Here is a 14,397-nt window from a genome sequence, read left to right on the forward strand (position 1 = left end):
ATTAATTTTATAAATCCTGCAAGTTAAACCAGAATTCAGGGGGAGTAGAAGTCTAATTGGAGTAAACCTACTAAAGACACAGAACAATCTATTCTTTCTGAGTGATTCAGACTCTTATGCTTAGAACTACCTACTTTAGTTTTTCCTCCACATCTTGTACCACAATTCCCACTGACCCCAGCCAATAGAATACAAGTAGGATTGACAAAGGCACGTCTATTCCAACCTGTAGTAATGTGCTTAACTTATAACTTCAGAATGAGGCTTTTCTAATTTTGCTTCATGAAAGTTCGTTTAAGTAGAGAGGGCCACAATTTAATTTTTTGCCTTCTGTACTGAAAACTATACCAATAAATGATACTTGGAAAGTAAATAAATAAATAAATCTGACTTACCCAAAACCTGACTGTAATAGGAATCCCATTTCCCCCAGTATTTCTGGAAAACATAGTCTTGAATGTGGTAAGAGATAATATTTTTTATCCTTTCTCCAAATGACAATCTGTCTGTGAGCTCAGATAAAGCAGCTGGAACATAAGAAGGAGGGGCAGGTATTTTTCCACAATGTCTCTCCACTGTTGAAGCTGGAGTGAACCTCAGTGTATACAAGAATGGGATGTTCAGCTTCAAAGCAATCAGATCACCACATATTGTCACAGGATCAGAAAGAAGCACATCATATTTCGCCTCCTTTAGCTTAAACATGAGTTCTTGATTAGACAGGACTGCTTCACACATTTGCCTATTGAGTTTATTTGCTTTCTCCATCAGCTTCCCTAGCTCCTGATAAAACTTGTGAAAGGTTGGAGTAGTTGGTTTGTTATTCCACCACAACTTTATGATATCCGTGATCAAAGAATCAAACTCCTCCTTTGTAAAGGGCACAGGGTACACTTCAAACTTGGCAGCTGAAATATCTCCAGGTGTGATGAAGATAGATGCTGTTGAAACCAGGATGCTGACATGGTGATCTCTGTCTATCAGTTCCTGAATGATGATTTTAACATTTAGCCAATGGCTGGCTTCTGTTGGCCAAATAAGCACATGCCCACATAAAACATTTCCTACCAGCATTACCTGAACTGTCAATAAACGGATGAAAAGTTTTATTACAGCTGATCTTGCTGAGGAAGAAGTCACTATATGCTTTTCTTGGGCAGCCATATTTTCTTCACAGATTCTTCCTCAAGTACATTCAGTGAATCATTTCTGTAGAAAGCCTCCTGTCCTTAATCAAGGTGGTTGAGTTCAATTTTAAAAACCTCTAGTCAAATTCTGTTGTTCAAGGACAATTTCTGGAGTGAAAAGACAAAACTTTTTTTTTTTACTACATCACAATTTCTGCTAAACATTTATTTTTACATCACAAAAATCATTAAAAACTTTATCCTCATCCAGTAAACATGAATAATCTTCTCTCTGAATATCAACCAATACAATGGTACAATCACCGATAGAGATGGTGTCTTGACTTTGCTGTTCCATCTCTCTTCTCTTACATTTAAACTACCCAGAAAAGGAACTGATTTATTTCCCTCTCCTGATAAAGATTTTTTGTTGGGGGAGAACAAAGGCTGCCAAAGAAAAGAATATCAGATCCTACTTTTTAAGAAAATAGGAGATAGCGGATATCTTAAAAGACCTCCAATAAGGAGGGGCAATCAAGCACGGCAATAAAAGTTTTGTAACACAAAGAAGGTGATGATTCTGCTTCTTTCTTACTAACAGAATTAGTTCCTGAATTTTAAAAAAGACTTAATGATTGGTCAAAAGTAATTAAATCATTGCAACAATTTCCCAAGTTATCTTCCACTATAGTTAACACTGCTGAAACCTGTTAAAGAATTCTATATTCTTACAGAATCTGCTCCACTTATAGTCAGACACGCTTCACTTCCTGCCCTGCAGACATGCATTCACACTATAAAACAGGTGGAGAGATCCTTAAGATAAACTAAAGGTTTTTAAAATAAAAATACCCAGTACCTGAGTGAAATCAGACCCACAATAAAGTTGTATTGATTTTCTTAAGCAAAGCTAGCTCCACACACCATTCTTACATCCAATCATGCCTGGACCCTCACAAAACCAGATGTGGCCAAAGCACTGGCCAGAGCAATAAGAGGTCTGGTCTATTCTATATATGATCACAGCTGCAAGACTGTTATATGCGCAAAGATGGAAAGACTTACAAATACCTACAGTGGAAGAATGGATTATTAAACTAATGGACTTGGCTCAAATGGCGAAGCTATCAGCTTTAATAAGAGATAATACTGTTTCTAAATTTGTCTCCTCATGGCAACCCTTCCTAGATTATGTGCTTGGGTTGGGAAAAAATGAAGCTTTGATTGTGGGATTTAATTATTTGTGTTGATAGAAATAATGTGAATTAGGATTAAATAGTGGTAAGATTTTTTTTTTTTTTGTACTTATATCTATTGGAGATAGAAGTCACTTTGTTTTATCTTTCTACTTGATCTCACTTTAGTTTTTGCCTTTTTCTTTTAGTTCTATCTTCTTTCTCTTCTATACTTTGTGATTTGTATTTTAATTGTACTTTTTATATATCTTAATAAAAGTCTTGTTAAAAAAAAGAGAAGTCTGGTCTAGACACAGAAGCAACTCAATTCCTTTTGTTGTTTCACTAAGTTTTATACAAAGATTTGTTCCTAGGCAGATTCAGACACATGTCTTTTGCTTAAGTGAGCTTGGGTACTTGGGAAGTTCATCATTTCTTACTGTGCCTTTTTGTGGTTATCAGAAAGTTTCAGTATATCTTACTTATTTCCACCTATGGTTTCTTGCTTGTCTCACCTCATTTTCAGCCTATAACAATGAAGGCAGGCAAAATACCATAATCATGAAGATTGAAGATTGAAGATGGCTCTGCCACATACAAATTGAGATCACGTTTTGTGAGATGGGAGGCTATATAAATATGATAAATAAATAACAATTTAAAATGAATAAATCTTTGAAAGGGATTCAGCCACAATTAAGCTAATTAAAAGAGAGTCTCGAGGCTTATATTTGTTTGTTTGTCCAACTTATATGGCTGCCCACTCACTATGTAACTCCAGGCAGCTAACAAGAGTTAAAAAGCCAAATACCGTCAGAGTAGCGCTATATGCCAGGCTACGAGTGGTGCTGGAAGAAAACTTGGACTCTGATTTTGTACTATCCACAGATTATGTGCAATAATATACCCAAGCTAATTCTTACAGGCAAATACTGTAATTCCTATATATACATTAACACACCTAACTTACTTACTAACCAACAACACTCAGAAACACTCAGCAAGCGTACATTCCACCCACGCTACTTATGTTCCTTACATTGTGCTGATTCATTCCTAGTCAGTTGCTGGCAATTAGCTCATTAGCCATGAGCTCCAGCTACGTGGTTTGCTTTGTCATTCTCTGTGTTATTCACACAGTAAAATTCCTTTACTTATGAGTATACCCTAACAAATACAAAGGGAAATGATAAAGTAATAAAACATAATGAAATAGAGATTGTACACACATACACACAGAGAGGTTGTTTTAATGATGAATAAGAAATAATATGAAATATTAATTTCTTAATAAGAAATAAAGAAAAAAATCATTTCCTCCTATTTTTATTTTTTAATAATTCATTACTGTTATAATATGTATGCCTGTATCTTGAAATTGGAGGGGAGAAGCAGAAGTTTATATTTACCCTCCACTGAATCCCAGAACAAGTTTACCGGTACAAGAAGTTTCTGTCACTTCTGGAGGTGGTGGGTGTGCATTGTTGGGAACGTAGAGAACAGGGAAGGGAAGGTTAAGTTTAAATGGGGAAATACATTAGAAGCTGAATTTTATATTATACAAATTACTATGCTCTCTCAAATATATCCTCTGTTTTATATATATGAATTGTTGAAATATGACTAATTTGAATATTGTCTCAGGGAAACTTAATGGGATTGGATCAGTAATTAAGTGCAAAAGAAGTAGTAAAATTCTAGTAAATCAGATACCATATGGCTAGAGGAAACACATCAAAAAAGAAATAGTGTTAAAAATACCATACACTGCCTGTGGAGAATGTTTTTTAAGCAATGGCACTCTAAGGCCAGAGAAGTAGCACTCTGGATGGCAAACCTCATGGGTTTTAGGCCTACTAATTCAGTGAGGAACAGTGCGGGTAGCTTTATGTTTCTAAAAAGATAAAGATAAAACGAAAACTCTTAATAAACCAATAAGAGAAAATGGTTAAAATGGCTAATCAGAAGATAAAACCAGTGAAAATTGGATTTACAGAATTATTTTACAAGAAAATAGAAGGTGTCATCTTGGCCCACAACTGCCTTATTTAATAGTATTATAAACAGTAAACAGATCCCAGATTCATGGGAAAAGTCCTGATTGTATTACCTAAACCTAATAAAAACTTAGATTTTATGAACCTTTGAAGAAATAAATGACTCCTTTCAAAAACATCTTTTTGTCAGTACTTTATAAAGTAACTGCAGAGATTAAAGGAAGAAATATTGTCTGAAAAGAAATTTGTCTCTAATGGCGTCCTTGGCCTTAGTCCAAAATGTGAGAGAAGTTAAACATTTATGAAGATGAGAAATTCAAGACTGTCTACTACAGCTAACTTTTTTGAAACCATGCAAACTTGCTTTCTGTGAACCACATAAATTATGCGTGAGATGTGTTAACATTCCTGCATCAACAGTTGCTGGTGAAAGAGCATTTTCATGCCTGTGATGGGTGCAAACTTACCTGGGAAAGCACAGAGCAACTGACTGAGATACTTGCTTGTTATGAAAACTGAGGGAGAGGGGAGACTCATCAAAGTCTCTTGATCTTAACAAAACTGTAGAAAGATTTAAAGATGGTGAAGAAAAGTGTTTAATTCATTTTGAAATGCAAATTTATCTAATTATCTAATGGAAACTGAAATGTAATTATCATTCATATTCACAGTTCACCAAATGTCTACATTTTACCAAAATCTGTCTACCTAGTTAGGAAAAGTCTATACAAAAATATTTAAAGTTATGAAAACTTTAAACAAAAATGCACATGTTTGGAGAAATGTGCACCAAAGTACATACAGTGCTTTGGGGGGGGGGAACAGTATGACAAATTGAATGTGCCAAATTTACAACATAAGAAAGAAAAACCAAACTAAATTCACTCCTATCTACAGATTTGCTTCTTGCTACAAGAACAAGTGATTTCAGTTTTATTAACAAGAGGAATAAGCAACTATATATATTATTTCTCGTTATATTGTTATATTACTTCTCTTATCCATTACCACACCTGTGTAAGTATTTAACGTCTCTTGAAATCCTCATTCCTAAAATTTTCTTTGCCATGCCTTTGGTAAAGTCACCTTTGGAGCGAGGAGGCTTGGATAGGGTATTACACATTCTATAAGGCATGAAAGCTTCAGGCTAGTTTGGGTTATAAGGTAATTTTTAGAATTGGAATCTAAGATATTAGTGAATTGCACCTTTCTGTAAAGGCAGAAAGAGACTTGCAAGATTGAGGGGTGGAGTCTCACTCACCAGCCCAGCAACACACGTTTTTCTATGCTCCTGCCTTTTAATTTTATACTATTTTAAATAGTATATTTTACATTTTTTTTCCTTTTAGATAGCTCCAGTCAAATACGTATATTAGGTTAATGTAGATTTTAAATTAGATTTTTATTATTAGATTATTTTAAATATATTTACAATTTTCTACAACGAGATGATTGTGGAGTAAAAGTGTCTGAGCTGACTGCCCAACATGGGAAAAAGGAAGAAGAGACATGGAATTAGCCCAGGTTCTCGCTCCTCCTCAAGATCAGCTAAACAACCAAAGATAGAAGAACTTTTTACACGAAATGAAACTGTAAGTAAAGCAAATCTTCCCTCCTCTTCCAACAAATTTGCAGCCCTTGAATCACTTGAATGGGACTTACAAACAGAAGAGCAACAACAGCTGTTAGAACTTTCATTATCTGTCAGGGAAGAGCTCAATGAAAACCTGGACTTCCTTTCAGTCTCTGACTGTATGTCTCCAGTACAACTTGTTAGTTCTCCTAATAACTCTAAGGGAAATAAAAATAAGTTTAAAAATAAGATACAAAATCCAAACTTGGAGAGGCTCCCCTGGGAAAATACAACGGAGTGGACGGCAAGGCAATGTCTTCTTACAGCTCAAACTGTTATTTCGCTATTTGAACAACTGTCAACTATAAAAAATTATCTAGATCTGCTGAAAAAAGACTTTGAGACTTTTGCTTGTAAGTATGCAGCTCGACCTGCCACAACCATTAAAACTAATGCAGAAACTCCAATAAAGCAAGACATCTCTGACATGTGCTCTGATAAAGGACGAGACAATAAAGTTAAAAAAGCTGACAAAAGTATGCAACAATTAAATGACTCTACTAGTAAATCCTTATTCACTGATAAGGTAAAGAGGAGTAGTCCTATACAGACCAATGCCTCTGGATACAAAAGAGGAAATCCCTCATAAGCAAAACCGCTTACTTCAGACACAGCAGGTTGCTCTCTGTATCTCCCTGAATAGTCTCAATATTGGACGCTGGGATTCTAGGAGAGCAATTAAAACTTCCTTAGGTCAACTTCTGCATTGTCATTACAGTCAGATAGACCTACATGCCATCGAATGGCTTCCCACTGTTCAAAACCGAAAACGGATTTTGCTATCTTTTAACCAGACTACCATTCCATTAATGCTATTAAAGATGAGACCATATTTAGCATCATTTCAAATCTTTCCCACCAGAGTTTTTCGCAATGTTAAAATTAACTCTTTATCTGGTCATGACTCATCTCAACTGCATACTCACTCCACAATTGTAATGGAGGCCACCAAGCCCTCCTTCCCACATACGACCTTGAAAAAGCAAGGCAGTGGGAGTCAGTCACTCTCACAAAATGAAGATATGCCAGACTCAGATGAAGGTGATCTTATTAAGGCTTTTGGAGATCTGCCCAGGAAGGAACAAGACAACATAATACGTAAACTAGAAAACCTCAAGGAAACTTTACTGCTCACCATTGCTACAGCAGAACCACTTATTGATCTTGTGTCTTCAAATACTGACACAAATTGCCACTTTTTGATGGATAATGAAATGGATGGAAATTGCCACCCAAATAATAATTCTCCCAGCCCCCATGGAAGGAATGGGGAGCCTGCTGGAGAGCACCAGCCCTTGTTAACTATCGAGGAAGTGTTTCCCATATCACAGGCAGATGCTGAACAATGCTCTATGGATCTTAGACCTTCTTCACATTATAGCTTTTTATTACATCCTTTGAAACCTACGAGTTCTCTTTCCCAAAATTCAGACCTGGATTTTATTACTGGAAGTCCTAAAATCACCCAACCAGAAGCTGTTCCGCAAACTCAGGTGGTGCTACACCAGGTAGCACTAGAGGAAACTTCAACTTTGGACCCATTCCAGAAGGAAAACTCTGTATGTACGGCTAACTCACTGATAGTACCCTCAGACCCTAAATGATTCTACCCTATAGAAGGGGGTATTTCTATCCTCTCCTGGAATGTTGCAGGCTGGAAAGCAAAGATGTTAGATGTTTCATTTATGGAATATATTTCTTCTTTTGATATCCTTTTGTTTCAAGAAACATGGAGTAGGGAGGATCTATTAATACCTGGATACCTTTCCTTCACTTTAAATGCAATTCCCAGTACAAAAATGGGTAGACCATCAGGTGGCCTGAGTACTATGATTTCTGTTAAGCTCAATGCTCCAGTACTTATGCTGGATTCTTGTTCAAATATGGCTCTAACCCTCCTACTCAGATTTAAAGTTTATTCTGTATTACCTGTCAATGTATATTTGCCCCCAGTTCATGGGCACAGGGAAATAAATAATCTGTGGGATCAGTTTGATACTTACATAATTTGCTATTATGTCAATACCCAGATTCCATCATATTAATAGCTGGTGATTTCAATGCACGCATGGGCCAATCTGATCTCTCTTTACAAACTCATTTTAATTGGCAAATGCCCCCTAAAACTGACGTCAGATATTTACTAGCCAATCTAAAGATCAAAAATGTAACGTTGCAGGATTTTGTTTGGCTCAATTGGTGGATAGTTTAGATTTAGTTATACTAAATGGCACTGTCAGGGGTGACCTCAAAGGGGAGTTTACATTCTGGTGCCCAAATGGGGCCAGTGTGGTGGACTATATTATGATCTCCTGGAGCTCTATATGTCATATCTTATTTTTATATTGGAACTCGCCCTGATAGTGACCATTTTCCATTAATCTGTTTTTTTGATTCTAAAACAAACCTTGAACCATTAGAAGTGGCCCACTGCTCCATTGACATCACAGTGAAGGGACAAGTACAAAATAAATGGTCTCAAGATTTAGCTAAAATTATGACTGGAATTCTGACCTCAGAGCCCCTTTGTCACATACATACCCAAATCTGTTCATCTGATTCATATGAACAAGTAATATCATTGTATCAATCAATTAGTGTTAATCTTCAGGCCCCCCTGACAAGATGTACAACACCAAAGTATGTTTATGCATATAAAAGATCTAAATCTTGGTATGATAATGACGGCATTAAAGCTAAAAAGGCTCTCTTAAATGCAATAATCTCCTTTCGCCAGGAAAATTCTTCAGTTGCTCTAAAGTTACTTAAGACTCAAAAAAAAAAAAAATTATAAAGACCTTCTGAAGACAAAGAAACGGCAGGCTATAAGAGAGAATTGGAATAATTTAATCTTAGCAGCAAAGCTCAAGAATTCCACTTGGTTCTGGCATTTAATAAATCAGTCTCTTACGGATAGACATTTTGGCTCTATTACACAAATATCTGCAGATACATGGGAGGATCATTTTAATAATATCTTTAAAAGGGAATCTGCTGAAATTTCAGATGTGATTCCCCCTTGTAATGACCTCCCAGATTGGCCACCGGTATCCACAGCTGAGGTTAAAGATCTTATTGCCCAACTAAAACCAGGTAAAGCATCTGGTGGTGACTTTATCCCCCCAGAATTAATAAAGGAAAATAAAGATTGGTGGGCCCCAGTTTTGGCTACCTTATTTACACATATTAACAATATAGGACAATTTCCAGCTGATTGGAATCAGGCTATTGTAGTACCAATATACAAAAATAAAGGAAATAGACTTGACCCTACAAATTACAGGCCTATCAGTTTACTAAATACAATAAATAAACTCTATGCCAGATTTCTATATTTAAAGTTATTGGATTGGATACAAAACGACAATATTATTGCTGAAGAACAGGCTGGGTTTAGAGAGGAATGTTCAACACTAGATCATTGCTTAGTTCTTCACCATTTAGCAGAAAAATATTCTACTCCCCCTCGTGGTTCTCTTTTTGCAACTTCTGTTGACTTTAAGTCAGCTTTTGATCTAATACCAAGGGAGAGACTGTGGGATAGGTTGAGACATACCACGATTGATAAAAGGCTCCTAGTTCTTATTCAGTCGCTTTACTCAAATACCTCCCTGAAAATTAGATGCACCCCTTGGGGACACTTATCTAGAGCAGTCCCAACTTACAGAGGTGTAAGACAAGGTTACATATTAGCTCCATTACTTTTCAATCTGTATCTAAATCCAATAATTCAAGCGCTTGCTGCTGCAGCCCATCATCCACCTATTTTGGCTGACCATGCAACTCCAGCACTACTATACGCTGATGATGTAGTCATTATGTCTACCACACAAGTGGGAATGAGAAGAGCACTTAGGGCACTAGCTTTATTCTGCACAGATCAAAAACTTTCAATAAATTATCAGAAAACTAAAGTTTTAGTTTTTGCCCGATACTATCATAAAAGCCATAAATGGCAAATAAATGGGACCCCAATTGAACAGGTGCGCACCTATAAATACCTTGGAGTGCAATTCCATGCTTCTCTATTCTGGAATGCACATTTCCTTTATTGAGCAAGTGTGGCACAGTGCACTTCATCAGCAATTATAAGATTCTACCATTCAAAAGGAGCCCATTATATCCCTGCAGCATGCAAGGTATTTCACGCTAAAGTAATACCTCAGCTCTTCTATGGCTCTCAGATTTGCTCCTTTGCAAAGCTCAATAAAATTGAAATTATTCAAAATAAGTTTATGAGAGCCATTTTGATGGTACCAAAAAGTGTTAAAAATGCCATCTTAAGGGTAGAATTAGGTATAGTTTCATTGGATGCCAGAGCATGGTTTCTTCTTCTTACCTTCTGGCTAAAGTTACTACTGTCTCCTATAGGTTTAGCCCCGTTAGTATTTAGAGATCATTTCAAATCATCGTGGCAAAAACAAGCCTCAGATAGAATTCAATTGCTGGGCTTCTCTATGCAAACGCTGTGCTCATTAGGATTTGATAATGCTAGAACTGCCCTTAAACAATGTATCTGGGACATAGATTTACAAACAAATTTAAGTAAGGTGCTGTACCCCAATATTTGTCCATTTCTACCACAAGGGTTCATTCCAGCTTATTTAACATCTATTACAATTCTGAAATTTCACAAAGCTTTCACCCTAGCTAGAATGGACGCATTGCCCTCAGCAGTCCTTTTTGGACGTTTTAAGGGCATTCCCATGCACCTTCAATTATGTCCATGTGGAGATGGCTCAACAGAAACACTAAGCCATATGCTATTATATTGCTCCCTATATAAGGATTCTAGACAGATATATATATATATATATATATATATATATATATATATCCGATATTGAAGAGATTTCCTGGCAGGGAGTGTGACTTCTATCTAATGCTACTCCTTTTGGACAAAGACCTGGAAATATCCTCCCAAGTTGCCCATTTCTGTGCTACCATCTGTACAATACGCTCCACCAATATTTAGAGTTAAAATTCCACAAAATAGTAGCCTACTTTGATATATTTTAGCACTGTTATTTTAATTACTAGATTAAATAATATTGTTTTGTTTTATAGATATATATAAATCTAAGATGGTTGTTATTGTATATTTTGATTGTATCTGGCCTTAGGGCTGTAATAAACGTGTGTGTGTAAAGGCAGAAATTCCAAAGCTATTTTCCATGACCTGCATCAATCCATCAATAGCTGTATTCACTCAAATGACACTCCTTTCCCATCCAAATCAACAAATCCAGTAGAGGAAGACAAAAAGCCAGGATAAAATATTTGTTACCAAGCACACATACATGTGTCTATAAGATACATAGGATCATTCTGCTAGGAGCAAAATCACTTTCTTTCAAGATACTGGTACAAAATTAGAAAAATAGGTAAATAGTTTTTACTTTAATTGAAATCATACAACCATGTTTACAATCAATAGGAACTCCTTTTTTAAAAAAAAGTCAGCAAGTTACCTCATATTCCACATTGTCCTTCCTAGCTTCTTTCTGCTCTTGCAGCCTTTCTTCATCGCGTAAAGGAAAAAAGAACCTTAAGTAAGATTTGTTCTGAATAGGGGTCTTAAATGGAAAAAAAGAAATGTGAGAACTGGACAAAAGAATATTCACTGAAGCATAATGATTATACTATGCTTCAGTGATTTAGTGACTGAGATTACATTCTTCAAAGTGAATTGTACTAGCGTGATTTGATTTCAAACTCTACCGGATGAACAAAATTAATCTGACATGTTTTTGATGCCCAGAAATGGGAAGAAATATCAAATGTATCCATATAGGAATTCTATAGCCGTGGTACAATACTGTACATACTGCATGAATTGACTTAGTAGAATCATTTCTTCATTGAATCATTTCTTCATTCTTCATTAGCTAGTTTAAGCACTAAAAAAGCATAAACTGCGTATTATTGTTTGATCCATTCATCATTTATTTAATCTCAAAATGCAGTCAAAATGCATTTATTTAATCTCAAAATGCAATTGGTGAGAGCCTTTCTGGGTATATAATACTGCAACTCTCTTAATCTCAATGAAAGAAGATTCTCTTTTTTTCTAGACTTGTTTAAAGTAAGCATGCCGGACATTTCAGTTTCCTTCTTTTCTTTCACTACTCTTTTATTTTTCACTACAGTACATGTTGAATTATATGTAAATTGCAAGTAATTAGGACGTGTTAAGTCTTTGATGCAATCTTCCATCTCTAAAAATAGCACAACAAACAGGAAAGATTGTAACTGAAATTATATAATTTTTCTCAGAAATAAAAAAGAAAATCATGGTCCAGCAATTTGAAGCATTTACAGTATTTACTAGTTAAATATGTTACTCTCTTTAATAAGATATATAAAAATGAGAGAAAGGATAACAAAATCCAAAGCAACTGAACTGTCCCATAAGAGTGTCCAAGAGTATGGAAAGAGTATTTACAACTAAGAGCTTTCACTCAGGAATTGTTTCAGTTTTGCTGCACTTCATGATTCATAAGAAGCCATCAAATGGTTAAGACTTTCACTAGAGAACCAATGTTATTCCACCACCCCATTAAAGACATTATTTTATTAAATGAAAATATCTAGTAGGAAACAGCATCAACAGAAATCTGCACATAACATAGCATGCGCAATATTCAAATTCAAGATAAGTTTCTGCATATAGCATCAGTTCCCATGAGAAGAGTATACAAAGTCTATAAGAAATTGTACCCATGTTAAAAGAATATATTCAATTTGTTCAATTTATTTCCATTGTAATTTTTCCCCTCCTTCTCAAATAGTGTGATTCCACCGACCAATTTTGTCTTTGCTTGGAAGCTAAGCAGGGTTGGGTCTGGTTAGTATTTGAATGAGAGACCACCAAGAAATTCCAGCGCTATAAATTAGCCTGGGAAAATGATCCTGGAAGACAATTGGCAAACAATCTATATACTGTTGTCCAGGAAAGTACATGGCCATGGCCATGGAGTCATTAGCAGTAGAGCTTGACTTGAAGGAGACTTTATTTTCTTAGATACTAAAAGCTAAGAAATTGTATTAACTGCAAATTGTAATAAGCCATGGCATTTTGCAGTTCTCTCGCACTATACATATTTAGAGTTATACTTGTTTAAAATAAATGCATGTATATTTTTTAGGCTAAAATCATATGCATGCTTAATATGCTTTTGTTTGTTCCTGTTCTGAATTTCATTTGACCTTGACTTGAGTTCACTTTATGGAGGGAGTCAGTGGTGGGTATAGATCTATCTCCTCACCATGCCACAACCTATTAGCTGCCACCCCCTCTTGATCTGAAAAAGCAGCCTGGATTTTTAGCAGCTGATAGGAGAAAACAAGAAGACTGCAGACAACTGGAGATGACTTCAGAATGAAAGACAGAACTTTCCAATTATCTCATAAATACATACCTTATACATTACCATTTTTTGCAGTAATTTCTTTTCCATTTATCTGAAGTAATTTAGTTTCATCCAGTTGAATGAGAATTATCCAAAAATGCAGAAGATATTTTTAGCACAATCATGGTTTTTTTTAAAACAGAGTTAAAAAAAGAAACTCACTAGAGTTTCATCCCCTCCAAAGATGGACAAATTCATCCAAGGGTACTAGGTTGGGAAGGCAGAACTAGAGATTGTTACTCTATTTCCATTTTTTTACTGGCAGTTTTGCTTCACAGATTCATATCCATGTTCTTTCACATGCATCCTCAAAAATCTATTCTTGCACATTGCCTACAGAAGTAACCATTGCTTATGTTTGTGGTATTTTGTAATCTTTTATTTCTTTAAATTCAAGTACTCGCTATTTTTTTTCATTCTTAGGTCAACGCTTTGGAGCCATCTTTATGTGTAAGTGCACAGATAGTGGTGCTGCTCGCCTTGGTCCTTTAGGTACCCTGCAGTTCCAGAAATGGAAAAAAAAAAAGAAAGAAATGGTTTAGTCCCCCTCATGTTTTAGAATGCAAAAAACACTTCTTAGTAAAGCTAACATTAAATTAGAGGGAATCTACTTTCTATGGTATAGAATATATTGTTCGTCTCTCTTGCTTGTCTCTGACCAAACAGGTTTTGCTTGTTTTGAAACAATATCTGCAGCCAATACACCTGTTTCTGAAAAACAAAACTGTCATATGCATATATAATATAAGCAGCTGATTTATCATACTGCTTGGAACTCTCAGAATAAATTATTAGTCTGAGTACAGACCACATTAGTTGCTCTTAGGTCCCACTGAAATGAGTATGAAATGGTAACACAAGTAACATAGGGCACATTGAGTTTAATGGGCCTTAAGAGCTACAGGAGTGGATCCAGTCTATTATGTTTCCTGACCTGAATGGATGGCTTCCATATTACATATTTAGTCTGGAATAAATATTAGTCCACTCCACTTTTACAAAGAATCCAGACAGTGACAATCCATCACATTCCAATGTTTTCTTAGTCATCCT

The 14,397-nt window shown here is 35.7% G+C and overlaps 2 protein-coding genes across 4 annotated transcripts in view; both read right to left on the reverse strand.

Moving 5' to 3' along the window:
- The window catches only part of LOC103057215 (UDP-glucuronosyltransferase 2A1), a 22,099-nt gene extending 11,433 nt beyond the window's left edge, over window positions 1–10,666 (reverse strand). Inside the window, exons 1-2 of one of the 3 annotated variants that reach the window (XM_088134803.1) lie at window positions 1,078–10,666; window positions 396–987 (exon numbers count right to left, since the gene is read on the reverse strand). In XM_088134803.1, the coding sequence (XP_087990929.1) occupies window positions 396–987; window positions 1,078–1,164 (679 nt within the window). In that variant the 5' untranslated portion in view covers window positions 1,165–10,666. Of the gene's footprint in view, window positions 1–395 lie in introns of all 3 variants that reach the window. The other 2 variants (XM_088134742.1, XM_088134778.1) reach the window with 2 other exon arrangements.
- TSBP1 (testis expressed basic protein 1) overlaps window positions 4,756–14,397 on the reverse strand; it is a 25,307-nt gene continuing 15,665 nt past the window's right edge. The window contains exons 5-6 of the mRNA XM_088134447.1: window positions 11,404–13,841; window positions 4,756–4,860 (exon numbers count right to left, since the gene is read on the reverse strand). Of these exons, the coding sequence (XP_087990573.1) occupies window positions 13,769–13,841 (73 nt within the window). The 3' untranslated portion in view covers window positions 4,756–4,860; window positions 11,404–13,768. The remainder of the gene's footprint in view (window positions 4,861–11,403; window positions 13,842–14,397) is intronic.

Source organism: Python bivittatus, unplaced genomic scaffold, assembly GCF_059951505.1.
Source record: "Python bivittatus isolate LINGU-HERP-01145 unplaced genomic scaffold, Pbiv_v1 ctg000000_np1212, whole genome shotgun sequence".
NCBI classification, from domain to species: Eukaryota; Metazoa; Chordata; class Lepidosauria; order Squamata; family Pythonidae; genus Python; species Python bivittatus.